Source organism: Rattus rattus, chromosome 3 (genome assembly GCF_011064425.1).
Source record: "Rattus rattus isolate New Zealand chromosome 3, Rrattus_CSIRO_v1, whole genome shotgun sequence".
NCBI classification, from domain to species: domain Eukaryota; kingdom Metazoa; phylum Chordata; class Mammalia; order Rodentia; family Muridae; genus Rattus; species Rattus rattus.
Window position 1 is genome coordinate 126,149,717 of NC_046156.1, and position 23,164 is coordinate 126,172,880.

General features: G+C 41.2%; 1 protein-coding gene across 1 annotated transcript in view; it reads right to left on the reverse strand.

The window, feature by feature from the left end:
* Tnik (TRAF2 and NCK interacting kinase) overlaps positions 1-23,164 on the reverse strand; it is a 392,340-nt gene that overhangs the window by 142,960 nt on the left and 226,216 nt on the right. Inside the window, 2 exon segments of the mRNA XM_032898578.1 lie at positions 5,377-5,502; positions 20,158-20,214. Coding sequence (XP_032754469.1) covers positions 5,377-5,502; positions 20,158-20,214 — 183 coding nt within the window.

Here is a 23,164-nt window from a genome sequence, read left to right on the forward strand (position 1 = left end):
TAAAATAGACTAGAAAAATCTTGTCATGGAAGCTGTAGTGTGTCAGCTTTGTCTATGCATCTTTACGTGTAAATGTTCACTGCAATGACTTATTGGTCTGGTTTGAGGCCTCTGGCTTCCGCTACACTATCAATACTGGATCCTACCTGGGATTCCTCTTGAATATCCTGCTGTTACCCTGTTTCACGGAGATCCTGTAGCTTTGGATCTTCAGGACTGGCCCTTTCACGTGCTCTAGCATTCAGTTCATATATGAGGTAGATCTTGGGGTGGGCCAACTTAAAGCCCTGGAACTAGGTCTGGGTTGTAGCTGAGTTGGTCAGCCTGCCAGCTCTCTCACACCCATGCCAGCAGGATAAGGTCTCCAGCAGTGCCCAAACTAGCTCACCCACCGTCAAGCAGGGAAGGACCTCCCCCTCTCCCATTCTTTAGTTTTGTTTCACATAGAAATACAATTATACAAATAGATCATGCCTGTCCTTAGGTCAGCTTCTTTCCTACCCTCACCTTTTCCTCAGCGACAGAGATGCTGTCAGAAGATTGCTAGTAGAGTGTTCAGAAAGATGGGGTTTCCCAAACCAGCAGATATAGGCCATTACTCCTTCCATTACCAAACTTAAGAAAGCATGATTGCTAATTCATGTTTACGCTTTGACTGGTGTGAGGTGGAATCTCAGGGTTGTTTTGATTTGCATTTTTCTGATGACTAAGAATGTTAAACATTTCTTTAGGTGCTTCATGGCCATTTGATATTCCTCAGTTGAGAATTCTTTATTTAGCTCTGTTACACTGCCTTAATATAATGTTATACTAACAGATCTTGGCCTACTGGTAAGGAGGTGGTAAGGAGGAGTTAGTACTGTAGCCCTGACCACACAGACTGCATAAAATTGCCACCCATCCTCCTGTATTGTGAATAATACTTAAGAGAAGGAACAACTGTATGACGATATCTCTTGGACACACGGTTATCATTTTGTTCTGCTATGCACAGACTGAATACCCCTTCATAGGGGCTTCCACAATGGCTGTGCTGACTGACAACCCCACCAGCAGTGGGCGACCATTGCACTCTCCACATCCTCATCAATGCTAAGTTTGCCAGTTAAACTTCAATACAACTGACAGAGAGAGAGAGTCAGAACCCATCCTGCCCAAGGCAGTGGGTTCTATCTCAAGCACACAGGATATTAGGGGGATGATAATGGTTCTTTTGGGGTGGAAAAAACTGCAAGGGTACACAGGGGCACCCCAGAGTCTGACTGTAAACTGGGTAAAACCAGAGTGATTCTCTACATCTACCGGTTGTAGCTCATGGCATACATGGCAACACTGAAATGCTGGATTCCAGACAGTGCAGCAAATGTTTGGGACACAAAAGAATTCTGGTGGAAGCCACCTCTTTATATTCCCCTGAGCTTTCAGGCCCTCAGGAAGCCACACTCAGAAATCACCCTGGCAACCAGGCTTGTACCAGTGATGCTGTTCCCACTCACAAATAGATGCTGTTCTCAGTTCGTATTGCCCAGAAGCTGAAGAGAAACAAAGACACGAAGGCACAATCCCTGTCCTGTCTGTCATTGTGAAGAGCTAGGACAGTCCCATGAGAGGCAGTGAAAGGAACCGTGGGAAAGGTGCATATGTTGTAAGTGGGAGAGGAACATGGGTATGCCCCCAAAGTGGGGGGCTTAGAATGTATTATACCAAATGAGATTGTCCAATCTCAGAAAGAAAAATACTGAGTGTTGTCCCTCAAATATGGAAGCTATCCAATAGCGTGTGCGGGGAACAAATGCAGTATGGGTACAGTGTAGTACGGAGAAAACCAGAGCAAGAATCAAGAGCTAACTCTCACAGGATAAGGAAGGGCAGAATGCAGGTGAAAGACATGACTTATGAAACAGGACATAACGTTAATTGTTTTTCTAGTTCTAACTCTGTCATGGATTTTTTTATTTTCATGGTGGCTACGTGCATAAAAATATACTCAACAGGGAAAGCATAAAATCCAATGGGAAGTTCCATAACTTCCTTCTCCAATGGCCACTCTAACACTGAGTTGTAGAGTTTTAGGGTCTGGTTAATTTGAGTGTGTAATTGGTTTTCTTTTCTACTTTTTACTTAATAAAGTTTAGAATAAAATTAAAATAGCTGGACATAGTGGTGCATGCCTTTAATTCCAGCACTTGGGAGGCAGAGGCAAGTGGATCTCTGGGAGTTCAAGACCAGCCTGGTCTACCTAGTGAGGCCCAGGGCAGCTGGAGCTATGTACAGAGACCCTGTCTCTAAAGCATAAAATAAAATAAAATAAAAACTTAAAATATTGAAATGATCCTCACAAGTAAATGCTCTCCTCAACACTGGTGTGTATCTAGTCCAAGAAACTCAATCTTTTCAACATGTATATTCATATAGTTTTTCCTTTCATATAAAAACAAAAGATATTATATTTAAGTATAATTTTTAAGAAAGACTTTAGAATCTTAATAGTTAATGTTCATCCATTCATAAGAAAGAATTTATGAGGGGTTGGGGATTTAGCTCAGTGGTAGAGCGCTTGCCTAGCAAACTCAAGGCCCTGGGTTCGGTCCTCAGCTCTGGAAAAAAAAATGAATTTATGTTTAGTTTAATTAACCATAGGTTTAAGTGAATTTCTTTCTTCCTGGTTAATTTATTTATGTAGTTATGTAAATATTTACTTTCAATAACTTTCCGTTTAGAGAAATACTGGTTCAAAACTGAGGCACTTTTTTTGGAATATTTATGCATGAGTGTGTATATATACACATACATATATTTCTCTCTGTCTCTCTCTGTCTCTGTCTCTCTCTGTCTCTGTCTCTCTCTCTTTCTCTCTGCCTGTCTCTCTCTCTCTATGTGTGTGTGTGGCCTGTGTGCATTCTAATTGTCCTTGGGTTAAGCTGTAGCAACATGCATTTCTGTGAGAACTAGGTATGAGTGGGTAGGTACTGAAAATCATTTTCTCATCCCATAAGTAGGAGATTGTAACAAACTCTTCCTGGGGTTTCTGAGGATCATTTAAAAACCATGTTTATTCCCACAGAGAGTTGATGTGCCAGGGCAGGGAGATACCTATGGGAACTCAGAGGAGAAGGGGATTGGGGGGAATAAGGAAAGGATTGTGGAAAGGGGTGACCAGGAGGGGGCAGTGAGTGGGGTGTAACGTAAATAAATTTAAATAAATAGATAAACAAACCAAAGTCAACACGTTTATTGGTAATGATTGTTAACACAGTTGCTGCCTCCACCTTCATATACCTTTAGTAGTTTCCTACTTGTCCCCATTGACTTGTACAAACCCATCGTAGCTGAAGGTTTCTATACCCTACTCATCATATACGAAACAAACATTCTTCCTAAATGAGTGACTTACATCTCTATTGTAGTTTGTGATCATCTTTAGGAGTTACATGATCACGTCTATCAAGGTTTAAATTGGCAGCACATCCCCTTGGCGTGTCTCCTCAGACGACACACCCACATTCATTGTGTTAGGTATTTCATCCACAAATTGAAGCTATCTTTCTTCCTTTTCTAACTTTCATATGCACATTGCTGTACCCCAAGAGACTACTGTTAAAATTAAACATGGTTTCAGAAACCACACAACATATTAAGTCACTACCACCAAGCCTCATTTGCCCTATAATGTACCACCTTTATGTTACATTTGTAGATGTGTCCTATGGAAAACATTTTTCAGCATTTCTTTTCTGATGGCTTGAATATTCAATATCATGTAGATATTTCTCATTAATGTTTAAACTAACATCATCACATCTTTTCTGGTCAGCATGTAAAAACACTGGATGATTCCCCACTCCATCTTGGTTGGATTTCAAATGTCATATTCATCAACACAATAGCTTTTATCCAAGTCTGAGGCTAGAGAAATGACCATTCATCACTGGAGCTACACAGTGTACCACAGTCCTTGGCATTTAAGTGGCACCCACTCAAGGGTGTGTGTTAGACACATACCCGGGATCCCAGAAGATAAGCAAGGCATTAACCTTCAGAGTCACCAATCCAACAGAGAGGAAGAGAGATTTAAGAGAAGAGAAGCAGATCAAGTGGTCCACCTTCCACTGACTTGGCTACACTTGAGGCTGACTCATAACATTGGCAAATCCCTTTTAATGTCATCGAACCAAGATGGTTCTGTATCCATTGCGGGATTGGGGATGAAAAGTTCCAGTGTCAGAAGTTACCAAGGCAAAAAAAGAAAATATGCACAAAGCACAGCACATAGCAAGGTGGTAGCTGTCAGTCGCCATTGGTGGGACAATCAGTTAGCTCTCTCAAGGACTGGAACACCAAGTTTTAGGATGTTCAGGAAAAGCAAAGCACCTTTGCTGAGGTCCTACAGTGATATCAGACATTGTGTTAGGTATTTCATCCACAGACTTGAAGCTACTCTCGCAGTCATCTTCCCAGTGTAATACATAGCCAGTCAGAGTGAAGTTAGACCCTGGCTCCCTTCCACCACACAGAGTTTGAGATAGTTGATTATCCTTCCTGCCAATCTCAGTTTCATCATGAAAGAAATTAGACTGATGCTGCTGCATCAGTGAATGGGAATAAATAATATAATGCAGATAGTAAGTGGCATGGTGACCAAACTATAATAAAAATACAATAAAAGATTGTTAATAGACGAGGAGGAAGTAGGCGATGCTGCACCAGCGAATGGGAATAAATCATAAAATTCACAGATAGTAAGTGGCATGGTGACTGAAATATAATAAAAATGCAATAAAAGATTGTTGATATGTGAGGAGGAAGTAGGGATTAGCGAGTTTCGGGTATGGTCCATACTAATATAGATAAGAAAGGGTAATGGGAAATGGTTCAGTGGGTAAAGTGCTTGCTATACAAGCATGAGGACCTGAGCCCAGACCTCAGTGCGGGCATTGAAAAATATGGGCATGTAGTGCTTTTGTCTGGAATCCCAGCCTTGGGGTAGTGAACAAACAGGTGGATCCCATGAACTCCCTGGCCAGCCAGTACAGCTAAATGAATGCTTCCAGATACAGTGAGAAATCTTGTCTAAAATATGCATATATATTAGACCCTAATGGAGGATGGTACTTGATGTTGTCCTCTGACCTCAACAGACCTGCACACATATGTGTGCAACCACAAACATATGCCTACCAAATAAATGAAAATATTTATTTTTAAAAAGAAAGACAGATTTAGAGATAAGGAAAAACACATATCCAAGAAGATGGGAGAAAAGCTTGAAAATCCAATGTTATGAAAATCACAGGGCTAGGTGTTTCAAGTGTAATATCTACTCTATCAAGTCTTACGAGAGGGATAGAGAAAGGCTTTTTGGATAGTGTCACATACCCATAGTTGGTCATCCATGCCCGGAGGGTTCTTTTTGATAAAAGCACCGTAGTATGTAGCAATGTTCCTGTGATGAGAATATTTCTTCAACATGTTAATTTCTTGTTTGATTTCTTCCTCTTCATCCTGTGGGAGAAAAATAAATAGACGTGAACATTCCGTTATTGGAAGAATTCATTCTTTAATACTACCTATAGCAATGAGCTATTATCAGTCCTAAGTTGATTAAAGAGGATCATTATGCCATTTGGTTAAACACTGGAAGCACAAAGGGGTCTTATTTTGTATAGCTAACAGACCAGCATATCATTGCCTGGAGGGACATCAGAAAGTCCGTCTCTTCTTGTGGAGGCTACCCAAGAAAACCCACAATCAGCCTCAGGGAAGCTTTTCCCTCTGGTACTCACTGCTGATCACATCACCTGGGAAGGCTGAGGACAAAGAAAGGGAAAACACATTTGGCCTCGGATTTACATTTTATTAGGCTTGGTTTCTTTGAAGTGTCCTTTTATTCAAGTGCCTTGAAGGAAGCCAATGAAAGTCAGACAGGAGAGGGAGCAAGGTAAGTTCTCTAGATCTGAAGAAGTTCACAAAGCAGGAGTCCTCATCACCTTTCGGGAGCTCAACATGAAAGGAGAGGGGAAAATGTAGCGTAGACATGAAAAGACTCCACGGACTAAGTTTCCTGACTCACATATCTCATTCAGTTTCCAGTTAAGAGTCTTCCAGCTTAATCTTGGAGGGCCCATGTGTGTTCACCACAATCTGACCTTGTGTGTGTGTGGACTCCAGACTGACTGTCTGACCATATGTGTGTTCATCAGACTGTCTGAACTTACTTGTGTACCCTTTAGTTGGACCCAAAACAGTGTTTTCTGCTCCAGGACAAATGAGACAGAGTGGTAAGCACGATGTTATGTTATCATGACTTAAGAAGCCATGACATGTGTTTCTGTACCTTTAGCCTTGCATCTATCCGCATAGCCTACATGTATGACATTACAGCATCCTTCCAGAACTTCCCATGTGTGCTGTCTTCTTCCCTTCACATAGCTTTTATGTGTTAATACTGATGAAATTTTATTTATACTCCTCAAGGATAGATGTCTTCCCGGAGTCTCTCAGGCAATGGAAGGTCCATACCTCTAAATCCTGTGTTCTCCCCCAATGGTTCTTCACACATATGAGGTGTGTGTGTGTGTGTGTGTGTGTGTGTGTGTGTGTGTGTGTGTGTGTGTGTATGCGTGCATATGAAACTGCTGTAATTGGATTGATACTTGAGTGTCTACTCCATAGATGGAACTCTCTTCTGCTTCAGACATCAGCTCCAACTGTACTATGCTGCACATCAGCTTTTGTAATTCTCTGTGTAGGATGTGAGTGTCATTACTTGGGAAGCCTCATTTGAACGATGAAGAACCACCCTGGGGGTCCTAGTGGCTGCTTCCATTAAAGGGGGAATTATGCAGGTAATGAGAGGTATAGATCACTCTCCAGCTGGACCTGACAGTCTCACTGTGGGCAGAACTAGGAAGTCAGGCAGGTTCTGCAAGTATCTGCCACCCGCCTCCTGAAGCCTCAGCAGGAACACGGGAGATGGATGTGCCTGAAGATGGCTTACCGTGTCAATAAGAGAGGTTAAGCCACAGTGGCATCCGGTACACAACTAAATCTCAAATAAATGGAATGGAGGTCAGAAGGAGGTCAGTATCACTGTGCAAAGGGAAACTGAGCCAATCACAGCCATTAAGAAAGGATAAGTATTGACTCTGTGGTCAGAGCAGTGAGGTGAGGAGTTGGGGGATACACTAGGTTTGCTGTCTACCCCCTTGGAGCTGATAGATCTCACAACACTAACTTAACTGTTTTGGAACCTGCGTTTTCACAGCAACGATGAAATGCAGACATTACAGGTTGAGTTTTCCGTGCTATCTAAATAAGGCATATGAAGGTTACAAAGATAGATACAAAATAAACACAGTGGCTAGTCTTCCCAACTCTGATAGCAAAATCACAGATAACCAGGTTCACCAAGCAAGACTGCCAGTCACTTGAATTTTAAGTTGCATTATTTCCAAACACAATTCCCAGGCCTCTGGGTCATGGTTACATAGTTCCAACACAACCTTCTGTAGCCTTGTAAGTGAGGATGTCATTTATCAAAACTTCTGGCCAGAAAACAGGAGTTTATACCACTCTGCCACAAGCTCTTCGGCCTTACAGTATGTCCCAGTAAGTGAAAGAAAGCATAATACTCCCCGAAAGATGAGAGAATCTCAGGCTAAAACTAGATGCAACAGGATTGTTTTTCCTTGTTTGTTTTATGTGCTTTGGTGCATACTTATATGCATGTGCTTAGGGGGCGGCATCAGAGGACAACCTTAGGTGTAATTCCACAGAGTCCATCCATGCTTTATTTTTCATATGGGGTCTCTCACTGGCTTGGGGTGTAGTGAAAAGGCTAAGCTGGATATTCTGCAACCCAAAAGATCTACCTACCTCTGCCTTCCAACACTGAGATATCATGCCCATCTGAGCACACAGGTCCTGGGGATTGAACTCGGATCCTCATGCTTGCAACATCATTACTGACTGAACTATCTCCCCAGCCTTAGCCTCGATGGTTTCCATGGTGGGACACTCTCTATTTTGTAAATGAACTATTCTTACCTCTTAAGCCATAAGTGTAGGGAACAAGCTCACTGAGAAACTAATGACCATTGAATCACACTGAAAATTGAATAATGGAATCAAATTGTTTCAACTTTAAGAAGAGAGTAATCTAATAAGCCAAGTCCACAACCCCATGAAGAACTATCACTTCAACCAGAAGACTTGAAAACCTAGCTTGATTCATTGTGTTAACTTCAGGTATGGCATTTAAACTCTCCTGGTGTCAGTTATGTTCAGCTATGGAGGTGACTAGGAAACCCATTTGAGCTGCTACCAAAATGATGAAGTTCTTACTTGAGCATAGCTTTTCTATCAACAGAACAATCACTTGCCCCACATAATCAGAGGAGTCTATTAGCATCTAGTAATTATGGTAAACAGAAAGGAATGGCCATGACATTTGGTGGCTCTCCATCAAGAGTTCATTACTTCTCTGCTTGAAGCTGAACCGGGCAGGTAACTAATGTGGCCAATGGGACATTAAGAAATGTACCTTGGCAGAACCTGGGAGTTAGCCATCTCCAGCAGTGTGCAGAGGATTACGGTCCTAAAATGAAGCTCAAAGGAGCTCTATGTAATGTTCATTGTGCCAGAGCCAGGATCTGTGTGTGCACTTAACACATTTTAACATTGAACATATGTCTTAACATTTAAAGCATATCTATAACATATTATTATTATTATTATTATTTATTAGTAGTGGTGATGGTGGTGGTGGTATGTATGTGTGTGGTGCATGGGTGTACTTGTGGCAGTGTGCACATGTGGAGGTTAGAGAACAACTTTGTGTAGAGGTTCTCTCCTTCTCTTCTATGGTTTCCAGGGATTATAAGTGTAAGCTTTGACTCTCCGTGTCATTGCACTGGTCCTAATGTACTGTTCTTAATGACCCCAAGCAGCTCAATGTAGGCCCTGTTTCTAAGGATTTGAGCTTTACAAATGGGGTCAATGAGACCTGGAGAGGTGACCTTTCTCAGCATGCTCACTGTAAATACTAGGGCTCAGATTCACTTCTAGATCGGTCAGGATTCCTTAGCTTTATCTAGAAGACTCTCAAACAGATGTGCAATTACTCCTGCTGACTAAGCCAAAGCACCAGACAGAAAGAGCTTAGAAACATAGAGAGAACGTGATTTTGTTCCTCGAGTTAAAGGATCTTGTTAACATACAAAACTGTTTACTTAGATCTCAAGGAATGATGGAGTGGTTCTAACATTTCAAAATTATAGTATAGGGATACACTGCTTAAGTATCTGTATAAGATTTTTAAAATGGAGTCAATAAAATGTCCACTATTCTTGTGCTCTAAAACAAAGGACTAGCCTGATGTCTAGCTCTTAACCCATGGAACAGGAATAAAACTGTACCCAGTCTATAGGGAAGTAAAAGTCATACCGATGCATAAATCCCCCGAACAATCCTGGCTGTTGCCAAGAGAACAGGCTGCTCTCCACAAACTGACAGCAAGGCCCTATTGCTGAAGACCACACCCATACAACTCACTGAATATGAAGAGGTCGAGCTGGTGCCTGTGGAGAACCTTCACACCTACATTCTGGTGCCTTTGGTACAGGAAGGTGCTCTGGAGACTACCAGAATCGATACATAACCACCAACCCAGCCACAGAACCTTCCATCTACAGTCTGTCCTGCCTGCCAAAATATGCCAGGGCAATGGTGGCATAGAACTTGTGGGAGCAACCAACCAATGTCTGATTTGAATTAATGCCCACTTCATGAGATGGAGCCCATAACCCAACACTGCCTGGGTGACCAAAAACCAGAGACAAGATGGGCTAAACAACTCAGATAAAACCAAATACTACTTGTCCAAAAAAAAAAAAGTAAACTATTAATTAAATGAATGCTAATGAGTGATACTCTGCTATACTCATAGATCAGAGCCCCCTTTAGTCATCAGCAGAGTACCCTCATCATGCAACAGATGGGAACAAATACAGTGACCCGCAGCCAGATATTTGAAAGACAGAGAGGGCAGGGAGATCTTGGAACCCTCAGCACTAAATGGGTGATATCCATCAAATCCTGCCTCTCAGAGCTCCTCTACCAGACACAGGAATGATGCACATATGAACTCACGGGCACTGTGGCAGAATGCGCAGCACCTGCACATGGTCAAGCCGGAATGGGTCCCAGTGCTGAGATGGGGAAGTGGACAGGAGTTAGCGTCTTTAACCAAGAAGCTATCTTTAATTGACATCCACTTGCAAAGGAAAAATTAGTTTTCTCCAATGGCGTCTCACTGGATATAATAGTCACACCTAGGGACAGCCTCAAGCCTGACTGTAGCTAGCTGACACAAAATGAAATCACTGGTATTCTGGATACTTTTTGTCTCCTGGCTTCATATCATTTGGATGGTTTTCTTACTGGTCTGCTGCTTGTGTATTCTCCTCTTGTATTATGTTTTCTAATTCTGTGGTGTATATATTTGTGTTTATGTGTGTGTGTTTCTTGTGTTTTCTCTATGTTAATTTGTTTCTGTTGTTTGTCTCTTAAAGAGAGAGAAAGAAGGCATGGAGTTGGGTGCGTTGTGGAGGTGGGGGATCTGGGAGGTATTGGAAGAGGAGAAATCATGATCAGAATATATTATATGAAAAAAACTTCAACAACAAAGAAATATAAAATTCAAATTTATGAAATCTAAAGTCACATTGTCTTTAATGTCTTATTGTCTTTTTGTTTCATATCCAAATTTTACATTTCTTTAAATAGTTACAAATGTTATTTTCAAACTGTTTGCCTTGAAATGTCATTAGAATTTTCATATATGACAGTATTCTGTGTATGAGTAGGGCTCTACACCATGCCAAAAAGAAGGCTGGCCCTTTTTGGTGTACTCAAAGTTGATGTAAAGTATGTAGGTGCTTTTGTTTATTTATTACTTATTTATATTGAAAATTCATTTTTTATAAATATATTCTGATCACTTTTCTTCCCTCATCCTCCTCCCAGATCCTTCCCATCACCTCCTCACCCATCCAACTTCATGCCCTTCCCCTTTCTCCAAATAGGAAAAGCAAAAAAGCAAACAAACCAGAATTAAACAGCAGCAACAACAACAACAACAACAACAAGAACATGCAAGAAACACACACACACACACATGCGCGCGTGCGCACACACGCCTTCATGAGAGTATGTGGAAGCTGATATCACTGGCATCAAGAAACACAAGTTTGAGCTAAGCTCAAAGAGGAAGTGGCAGTGATGTCACTGATGAAGAGAGGGAAAGCATGGCCTATGTCATTGGGAATGACATCATTTTTCTGACATCATAGTTTCCAAGGCTCTTATGCAGATGGGGTATTGTGTATTGCTTCCCAAGAGGACTATCATGCCATGGAAAGATGAAAATATGTCTGCAAGAGACACAGAGATGTCTCTCTATATTAAGCATTTTACAAGTGAATATAGATTTGCCTAACTGTATGAGAGAAGAGGTATTATTCATGCCTATAGGTGTAGCCCAGCGAGGATAAGCAATAGGCCCAGAATACACTAAAATGTCTCAGCTAGATGTCTGGTCAGATGAGCCTGATTGTAGGGTTTTTCTCTCTCCATGGGGTCTCTCTTTCAGCTCTGGCAATAATGTCATTCACTCAATCATTTGGCTGACATCCCTTGGAAATTAGAGGCCTTGTATCCTCAAGTATCCTAGGCCTACAGTTCAACCAACAGCTATCAGAATTGAAATAAATGACCTTTTCTACCGGGGAAAACTGTGCCATTGACAATGTCCTCTTTGGTTGTGGTTGTCAGGAAAGGTAACTACCATGGTTTTGTGACCTGCAACTTGGATTTCAATCTGGTCTAGTTTTCTACTTTTTGCTTCCTCTGTTCTTTTCTATTCGCACCTGTATTGTATTTCATGAAGCACCTACTACATGCCAGGCTCTGCATTAACAATCTGTGAGTAGATACAGAACGAGGCAGCACCCTGTTCCTATTCCTTGCTTGAGAACGCTTTCCGGTCGATAAGTTTTCAAGGAAAAATGACTTCATGGAGAGAAAACCAAAATATAAGATTTAAGTCATTAAGAAAACAGTCAAAATACTGATGAGAAAATTAAACTACAAAGAATTCAAAGCCCCAAACAAGAGAGACCAGAAAAGATGAGGGGTTCTCATCACAAAGGAGAGACATGAAACTATAGATGACCACATGTTCGCTAGTCAGAAACTTTCCTGAAGCCCTGGATTGACAGCCCTGGACAAGGACGCCAAGCCTTGAAACTTCTGTATGTCTATTTTCTATCTGCATACTTGTGAATACCATTAAAGAGTTCAGAGAAACAACTGGAGTTTTGATCAACTGTTACGAGCAGCAACAGATCAACAGATATAAGGCACTGTCAAATACCAATCACCATGCAGGTTTTTTTTTTTTTTAAGTTGGAGGTGTTGGCTGTTTGTCCTCACTCTGCCTGTCACTCTGCCTCACTCCTTCCACCACTTTGTTGTAAGCTCTGTCCCATGAGCACGCACACACGCAAGTCCTAAACCCAACCCACACACTCAGCATGCAAGAATATACACAGAGACCCTGACACACAAAAGCCACCAATCCAGGCTGCAGTGGGGTCATGGCAGATGCCGGTATGTGTGTGGAGTGGGCATCTGACATTCCATGTATCTGCATGCAGTACAAAGCCACAGCCACAGCACAGGGATGTGGTCCCAAAGGGAGAGGGAATAATGAAGACTGAGACATTTATCTCTTCCCTTTGAAAAGTTGTATCATGTACGTCATTGACATATTCTGCCTCTTAAAGACATCTACTTGAATAATCCTACCAGAGTGGCCCCCAGGGCCTCTCCTGCAGGTGAGCCTCAGTGGGGTATGTCTAGGTTTGGGGTGGTTACACATACGGGTGTGCCCTTCCTGAATCCCTTTTCTTCCCTAAGCAAAGCCTACCTACTGTGAATCTCATGTAGTCGTCACTTTATCAGTGGACATTTTCTACCTACCCACCTAGTTTTCTCTTGAATTTCCCTCTCTATCTTTTGTCTGCTTCTCGAAAGTGAATTGACTCTTTGACTAAAGTTATTGCTTATGAGTTAGTCTTTTGAGGGTGTTGGAATATTGAGATTCTGGAAGGTGGTATCCCTGTCTGCCACTAAATATTGACACTGAATATAGCAATTCATTCCTTCTCTTATGGGTGAGTGGTCTCGGTGTCCAATTTCTGGAATGTGGCCCCACTGTCTTGTCTTGTCTCATTGTGGTACTTAACTTTGGAAGAAGCTTATTATTCAGGCTGAGGCCAGCAACACAGCACCTTAGGGAAACAAGTCAGGACTGAGCACGAGAGAGTCGCACAGACTGACTTAAGTCAAGAATTGCGTGGAACTCACAGGACAGGCTACTGTCCCACATACGATGACAAAATTCCAGTGCAAACTCTAAAACAGTCTTCATGCTTGCCTAACTCTGCTTCATTCAGTCTGTGCTCACCGGGACTAATTGAAATCATGTTTAAGGATATAATACGGCTCACGCATTATACATCACATACCATTTTGTCCTCAAGCCAAGCTTGGGACATCTGTATATCTGTTACTTAAGCTTTACAGTTTCGATTCTTTATTTGTCAAATGAAAATAATAACAATATCCACTTGGGCGGCTTCCTTGAGTTTTGTGTATTACAATGGTGATGTCTGGTTCACAGTAAGTGATCTGGGTTAGTCATTTTACTTTGCTTTGGGCCACTGAGCTTAATATATTATTAGTATATGTTATGTTATTAATCACACCATAGAATGTCTCACCTTTGGGAGTAAAGAACCAAGCATATTTGGAACAGTATGTCTCCTTGACTTTACCAAACAATATACACTGGATCTCTGTGTGTGTGTGTGTGTGTGTGTGAGTGTGTGTGTGTGTGTGTGTGATCATTTCAGCAAACATTTACTGAGCCCTTTGACAATGTACAAAGCATTCTACTAGCACCACTGGGGAAAGGCCTCTACTGTAGTCTTCCCAAAGAGATAGGGCTGGTCACATTCTGCACCTACCAGGACTCAAAAAGGCAGAAGTAGGAACCCCAGAAAGCAGGGCTTGTGGGGATCCTTCCAGCAGGCAAAGCACACTGGCCACAGGCTCTGTTCTGGGGTTTGGCATTATTTTGGGAAAGAGATCAAGACTTAATAGCTTCTAAGCTCAGTTTCTAACAAGATAAAACCTCTTATAACTCATGGCTACATTGTTTTTCCTTAGGACTATTTGATCAAAGTGGTATATTGGGAAGAAAAAAAAACCTTGAAAACCTTGTCATAGTATTTAATCCCTTCAGGATTTGTCCATATTTATCTATTTTAAAGATGTATTTTTATTTTTAAATTTTGTATATGCATATGTGTGCTTGTGTGCTGTGTGCTTGTGTGTGTGTGTGTGTATGCATATGTGTGCTTGTGTGCTGTGTGCTTGTGTGTGTGTGTGTGTGTGTGTACAGGTACTCTCAGAGTCAGATCCCCTAAACCTGGCATTACAGTCAGCTGTGAGCTGTTCAACATGAATGATACTGGGAACCAAATATGGGTCCTCTGCAAGACTTTTAACCACTGAGCTATGAGGCCTCTGTTCAGATTTATCTTGTATCAATCTCTTCTTGGTTGTTTTAAACATCAAAACCAAATGATACCCAATTTCCAGAACGTGCTGTCTCTCAGCCCTTGGCACACTCTGCATTCTTAGCTGGGAACGCTTTACATGTGGAATATCCTGGGTTTAGCTTCAGATAACAGACTCATCAAAGAAGATGGGTAACTATATTCATAATTTTTTATAAGATCTTTGTGGATATTTGGAGTAAGGTTATGCTTAGCATGAGGTCCTGCTCAGATGAATGACCAGTTTTTCAGTTTTAAATTTTCAGTACCTGTCATAAAGTAGTAGGAATGTTTATTGAATACATCAGTGAGAAAATACTCACCCGAAATAATCAGTAAATATACTTCTACCTTGTATAGAGCTCTGAAGTTAAAAGTGTGTGATTAAAGGGTGGTATTAAATTGCATGACATTTTAATAGCCGTGCTACATTGAGCAAGCTACTTAATATGTCTGGGTTCTACATCTCTAAAATGGGCCAAATTAAAACAACCTGTTTTGTAAGTAATTGAGGGAATCATATATATGTGTGTGTGTGTGTGTGTGTGTGTGTGTGTGTGTGTGTGTGTGTGTGTATATGTATATATATATACATATATATGTATGTATAAATATCAACTATCTATATCAACTATATAAATATATATGTAAATATGTATATACACAGCATTTAAAGTAACTTAGGAAATTTTCTATCATGTTAGCTACTAATATCATTTATTTGGAGTTGGAATAAAAATAACTAGAATGACATTGAAAGACCAAATGAGTCTGAATATATTATGATGCCATGCCATGCCATGCCACATGACATGAACTATGATGCTTGGATGTGAATGGAATTCCCCTGTTTTATCTATCCACCCTCCTCTTCAGTTACTTCTCTCCTAGCTCTCAGATTCCCCTTTAAGGAGTTAATTACCTTCCCTATGGTCTTGCAGAGCCAGGTATCCAAGCCACATGTGGCTGAGAAACACTGAGAGAACATGTGGATCCAAGAAAGACCAACTCATTCCTTCCAGCACTTTTGTACTCACAGTAATGAAGAAATTAGAGTCAAAAGTAGAGCCCAGAGATGGAACTCACCCCATACCATGCGTCTTTCTGGACCTTGCTAAGTTCCCTTCCTTCAATGTGAACGGAGATGATAATTCAACTCAAGATGCCTTGACTAGTGTAACCACGTCAAGTCAGTTTAGAAACTGTTATTATTTCATTATGTACTAGATGAAGGTCATCATTAATTTAACAATAATTTAAACTCAAAAATGGGAACATTTATTATACTTGGTCTCACACCTGGTGGCCAGAAGAAAGTAGATACAAATCCCCCCTACAGAAAGCCCTACCTTTGGTAGTGTGGCATCTTTCTTTCTTTTTGAAGAGCTATTTTTATCATTTTAAATGATATATATGTATGCGTGTCTTCATGTGGGTATGTACATCTGAGTCCAGATGCCCATGAAGTTCAGAGCATGGGATGTCCTTGGAGCTTCCTATAATATGAGTACTAGGAACCAAATTCAGGTCTTCTGAAAGAGCACTGTATACTCTTAACTGCTGAGCTAACTCTCCAGTCTAGTGCATCTCTTAAAGGAGCATATAAAAGATGGAGAATCCAAGGGGATTCTACAGCAGAGGAGGGAATCTGCATGTTTTGTGGATACCACAGAACTACTGAGGGTCCACTGATGGCGACAGTGCACTTTGAGGATTATCACTCTAAAAGGACTACGTCCTCTTGGTAAGCTTCAAGCTTCAAGTGCAGTGGTGAGGGAATTTTCACAAGGAATCGAAAATAGACTTTCCATAATGATCTGGGCAACTTAAAAGGACTCTGAAGACCAAGATGGAGCATAAGCAGTAACTTGGAAGCCAATTTGGCAATTCTTGCAGTGTCGCAGAACTAAAACTGGAAGGATGGAGGCACTGGATTTGGTCTTCTTTGTGACTGTTTTCTATAAAAGGAAAGATTCCATGATAAAAATCAAGACTTTGAAATTTAATTTCAAGCTTATGGCCTCATCAATTTCATTGTGATAAACTACAGTCACTTTGCAGTAGGTCACAGAACACAATCAACAAAGGCGACCTTTGAGAACTCATTTCAGCTTTGAACAGAACAACCATAATGAGCCCAATTAAAATAATTGTCGAGAAGCGTTTGCACCGGATTCCATAACACACAAAGGACAACACCACAAAATTGAATCGATTGCTTTCTAAAGAGAACATCAGAGTTTAACAGAGGGAAAGCTGTTGCTGACGGTGATGGGCAGGGACATGATGCTAAGCTCACTGGATCCTGCCTCAGACAGCAGGGCAATAATAAACCTATTTCCTGCTGTACACCACATCTGCCTTTGTTGAGGGTCAATGGTTAAATAAGAGTCAATGCTGTGACCAAATCACAGAAATGCGTCCAGCTCTTCTGAAATGTGTTCACCAAAAGAACAGAACAAACACCATAAAGTGCCTGTTTTATGTAATGGGCTGGCACTTTGAAACACAGAATGGTATCCTCTGTCTCTACTAGCCCTGGGCAATTGAGAGAAAAGCTGTCAAATCATTTTTCAAAGGGCTTACTTGCCAACAGAAACCCAGTCGAGAAAGGGCTAGCTGGTATTCCTTCATGTGAATCTGCAAATGCCAGGTTATATAACTAAGTAATAGTTTTTACTGCACACAAGGTGGCCAGCACTAACTCCTAAGAATGGTTCTTGGAACAATTTAAAACCTCACCTAGAAATCCCTACACTGGGAGAACAACATTCATCATCCTCAATTCCCACCTTCACATCGATAAAATAACGATATGCAGTCCCATCTATGCTGTCTGCAGAACTCAGCTCTCCCTCTGCAGAGCCACACAACAGAACTTGAGTCACACGTTCTGAGTGTGGTCATCCTGGATCCATCACAACCATCAGTCGCTAAGCTGTCAAGTGTATCTTATTATGCAGAAATATAACTCAATCTAAGGATGATCGATTACTATGATTTCAGCAAAACTGCCAAACAAATTCTGATTTGTTTTGTAGTTGGAGCTTTGTCAAAAGGCCTACATATTTATTATGAGCTTCCAAATAGAGGCTCACAATACTAGATTTCTGTTTCTGTGTCATATCCTGCTAATGCACTATTCCAATACCCACTCCTTTAATACCAACTTATAGAAGCTATATTTCTTTCTTTTCTGGTGATTTCTTAGAAGCATATTGCATAGTCAGAAGCAACCTACACATCCTCCATTTTACTCCTTCTGGACACCTTAGAAACTTTTCTTTTGTTCTTTTAAAAAACAATTTAATTAATTCTTTGAGAGTTTTATATAACACATTTCATTATTTCACCCCAATCTCTCCCTTAATTCCTTCCAGATGCACTGCCACATCCCCATCTCCCACTTCTGTCTCCTCTTCTTAATTTGTGCTGTCTATAATCTCCTGGATGTAGGGGCATCTTCTGGAGTATGGTGGACCTACCAGGAACCATACCCTTTAAAGAAGCTGAGTCTTCCTTAACCATCAACTGTATATAGTTTCTTAGTCGGGGTTAGGGCTCATGGACCCATTTCCAGAGAACCTGTATTTTTGGCTGGATACACTGCTAGACATTCAAGAAAAAAAAATAATTCACTGAAAGGGACTTTTCTCTATTTTTCTACCAGGGATGTATTCGTAGTCATACCAAACTATAATGTGACCTTAGTCAGTAGGGAGGCTGTGAGTTAAAGTGACAGAATAAAAGGATAAAGCCATCCTCTCTTTTACTACACTGCTGTCAAACACCCCTGATGGTTAAGTTTCTGTCCTAGTTGCTGTGATAAATACTTTGACAAAAGCAAATTAAGGGAGAAGGAGTTTAGTGGAGATCATAGTTCAAGGGTCCAGCCATCATAGCAGGTAGGTCTAGGGGGCAGGAATTGGAAGGAGCCACATTACATCTATAGTCAGGAAGCAGAGAGTGAATTCATGCTGCTACTCAGTTCTCTCGCTCCACTTAAACAGACCTGGATCCCAGCCAGGGGAATGGTACCACTCAGAGTGGGTAGGTCTTCTTATCACAATAAAATCAAGATAATTCCCAAAGGAATGCTCAGAGGCCTGTCTCTACAGAGACTCTAGATTTTTATCAGCTTCACAATTAGCACTAAATATTTAAATTGTAAACCTCTAGATTCTTTTTAACATGACAGGAAAAAGACACCTTTACCATGCTTAATAACTCCAATCCACATGCATTCTTATTCCATGCCAAATGACCTTACCAACTAACAGAGGTCAAATATTTGAATTAGTTTGGAGTCATTGAAATTGAAACAATGTACTAAAGATAGTAAAAAATGCAAACCCATAAAACTAGTAATAATCATTTTAGAGTGTCACTCAACTGGCAATAAGTATACAGGAACAAGATTTTCCTTTTATTAATTAAACTGTAAAGTATAATTTAGAGAGAAATCTAGATCAATAATAAATAAGGAATAAATAAATAAGTCAATACAATGTTGATACTTATGAAGATTAGTGGGATAGTCTTTTGGAAAGCCTTACAACTCATATTTACCAATGATAAAAGATTCTGTCTAAAGGGTATGGCTTAATGGTTAATGTGCCAACAAACTGTATTTTTTTTCAGTCTATTTCTTAGTTATTGATATCTTTGTGTGGTTCATTGACTGGATGACTATTTATATTCAATATTTCACTTCTGGCCAAATGAAGACTTTGGTCTTTCAGCTTTTATGTGCAAAAGACAGACATCTTAGAAAAATTCCCAGGACAATAGAAAATTATTAACATATTTTTGATGTTCTGTGAATCCTTTAAAGTCTGATTTCCACTCTATAACTTTGAAAGGTTATTAAAATATTTTAAATTAGACCAAGCAAAAAAAGACTGAAAGCATTAGGTTGCATTTAAAGTAATGTCTAGAGGAATATTAGATTGCTTTGATCATCCAGGCAGAAGTTTAGACTTGCTCTCTAAGAAATAGGAATTTGCAGTTATGTGATTATTTGATCAAAAACCATTTGTTTTAGAAAATGTTCATGATAAGTGCAGTATAAGGATTTTATAGCTATCCCATCTCTCCTCTCCTTCAGTGTTGGGCAGCCCTTAGGGAAACAGTTACGACTCGTCTCTTTGTAATCTCAGCGTTATAGTTTTAATGTCTTAGAATCCTTGCTCTGGCTTCATATGCAAATATCCATGGTCATGCATATGTAAATTATCAGCACACAGTACTCAGTCTAAGGACCTAAGGCAGCGTGTAGCATTGGACTTAAATTGGGGTGATTTATTCCTGGCCTGCTCAGTTGGCTGTTGTAGATTCTTATTTCTCTACATGAATGACAAACGGAGAAGGATCTGGAATATATAAGAAGACTACTTTTCTGGCAAATGTTTTTCCACTCACTTTTTCATTACAGCTCTATAGCTAATGAGATAACAGGATAAAAATGCCTTACCCCTGTGACGTCCATAACCTTAATGGCAGCAAGCTGGCCCGTTTTGACATGACGACCCTGTAAGAAAAAAATAAGAATTTCAAAAGGTTTAGTTGTGATGTACAGTGTTAGTTTCCATTCCAACCCCATACAAATCAATGCCCAGGTCAATGGTACAATATGTGAGCAACCAGACAGTCAGAAGCTCAGATAGACACACAGAAATTAGGATGTTTGAAGATCTAGTTCTAGTTGGTATTTGATTTGCTTTAAAAAAAAACTACCCATTCTGTCATCACTTTGACTCATTTATACAGGGCTTCTCAGGTCGATGAAATGGAAGGGTTGGACAATTCGATTCTCTTTCTCTCAAGAGCACTAGACAAGGGCTTATGAGAGAGTCAGATTCACATTCACACAGAGGTGGAGACCAGCCTGGGTGGAGGGAATAAGTAAATCTCAGGAAACAGGAACTGAAGAGACTTTCTTCCAGGTTTTTAAAATATTTTCAATTTTGGGCTGAGAGTGTGGCTTGGCAGTAGAGTAAGTCCAGTACACACAAGGTCTTAGGTTCAACCCTCACAACTGGAAAAAAAAATTAAGAAAATCAACTGGCTTGAGTTGCTGTCAGCTGAGCTCTGATAAGCTCGTGGAGCCAACACTTAGCATGGGGACCAGGACAGGAATGGTGAGTTTAAAGTCATCTTCCAGGGGTATCTGAAAATGACGGAGATGAGAAGTGCTACTAGGACCCAGCACACAGGCTGGGGACTCTCCTGAGTTAAAGCAGTCAAGGTCACAGGAGGGTACAGTGGCCACAACGTTCTCTTGGTGTGCCCCAAATAGCTGTCAGAGGGTTGGTGGCTGGAGGGATATTAGGATGGTGTTGCTACTGGCTTCAGGGTGAGACCCATACCCAGCTTTGACTGCTAACCACATCATGAACGATGTTGTTTTTCCTGTAAAGAACGGAGAGAAGGGTGCCTGTGGACAAACACAGGGGTTCGCTTTGATGTCACCTAACTTTTTACAGTTCGGTCCCCTTGGGCTGGGCAAAGGCCCTTGCTAGTGGCAAGCAGTGTTCCTCCCAAGGGCTGGTCACTTTTGTGGAAACCAGCTCAGTAGAGGCCCACTGGTTCTGTCTTGGTCAACTCTAGTGTGTGTGTGTGTGTGTGTGTGTGTGTGTGTGTGTGTGTGTGTGTGTGTGTGTGTGTGTGTGTGTATGTATGTGAGAGAGAGGGGGAAGGGGAGAGAGAGAAGGAGAGAGGGGGTATTGTTATTAGCCACTGGTCTGTCTTCTACATCTAGGGCATCCTTTGCCTTCTTGTTCCTGCAGCCTGTCTACTTTTTTCTAGATTTAATTAAGACTTCTATCCTGGACAGTCAGTGCTACCAGGGAACACATCCATGTTCACATCATTGCGTGATGCCCAAAGTATCACCATTTGCCTTCCTGTCTCTTTCTCCTTTCTCCTCCCACTAGTATAATTTGTAGCGCTGCCCCTGGAATCAAATCTTAACTGGAACTTCCTCTGGTTAGGAACTTGGTCACCCAAGTCTAGACACACATTTTGAGTCCCTTTCTCCCCATGGATGTCTGTGGGGTATTTCTGCCAAAATAGAATTGGAGACATTATGTGTGAGGTTTTTTAACTACTTTGGAATCACAGGCTCTTCTTTGAGGGAATAATTTTTAAAAGGATACCTCAAGGTCTAAGTAAAGAGTAGCAGCTTGTACAGAGCATAGCTATCCTACTGTGTGGTGCCGAGGCCAGAGAGCAGAGAGCAGAGGAGAAAATTGATCCCTGGTAAATTTCACACAGAAGGCACTGGCCAGGTCTTGGTTTGAAATCCATAGACATCACTGCTATTTTAAAACAAAGGAGGGGACATGATTTTTTGTATGTGTGTGGCTTCATTATTTTAAAGTGTTCACTAGGAATGCGAAAAATGAAGGAACACCTCTACACTCCACCTTAAATTTCACTTTCAAGCTGAAAGACGGACTTTTGATGGAGCTGACACATGAATGATGCCACCCTGAGATGGCAGGTTAGGCTTAAATGAAGTCCCGCACGAAAATGGAACAATGAAAGCTTTGGCCCAGGCCCAGGCAAAGGCATCCTCACAGTGGAGCAGCGAAGCTCCTGAGCTGTCAAACTCTGATGGTCAGGAAGGACCAAAAAGGATCAGGGAGGACCTTGCTGAGCAGGAGCTGCCTTGTATGTCACCAGAGGGTGTCAAAGCTGATTACTATCTCGATTAGGGCAGACCTTCCGGGAATGGTTAGGAGTCAGCTGACCTCAAGATCATTAAAAACCTGAGGTATGTACACACACACACACACACACACACACACACACACACACACACACACACAGAGTGCAGAAGCTGGGTGTGGTGCTGAAGGCTGTGAGTCAGACCCAGTCCACTCTTTTCCCTTTCCACTTCCCTCTGTGCCATTTGTTGTAAAGAACTATGCTGGTTCTTCTTCCATATAAAATAATTCAACACCAAGGCAAAAACTGTGACTCACTGAAGCCCGCTTAGGCCTTTCCTTTGTCTGCTCTCTAAAAATGAATGCAGGAGGAAAACAATGGTCTCCACAGAAATGGCTGCAGAAGCCTCACCTCGGTGTCTTTGTTTTCTACTGAAAATGTGGAAGCCGTGGAGCTGCTTGCCTGAGGCTAGCCTGGAAGAGCGCCTTTCATTTCTGGGTCACTGACACACGGTTTTTCCAATGGCGCACACATGCTGGATCAGACAGTCTGGGCACCACCTCCACCCCCCTTCCAAAGCGCCTTCTCTTTTGGATTAGCTTAGAGACAATCCTTTCTACTGAGAAAAGCAGCTTCAATGTTTTTAGTTGCAAATCAATACCCTCCCTCCCCCTTCGAATTGTCACAGCATTCAATGCCAACCCCCACTGGTCCCAACTAGTGCTGTGATTTTCTTTTCTCTTTTCAAATATGCATTTCCAGAATAATGAAAACAAAATAAATCAAATCAAATCAAATAGAAGGGCTGA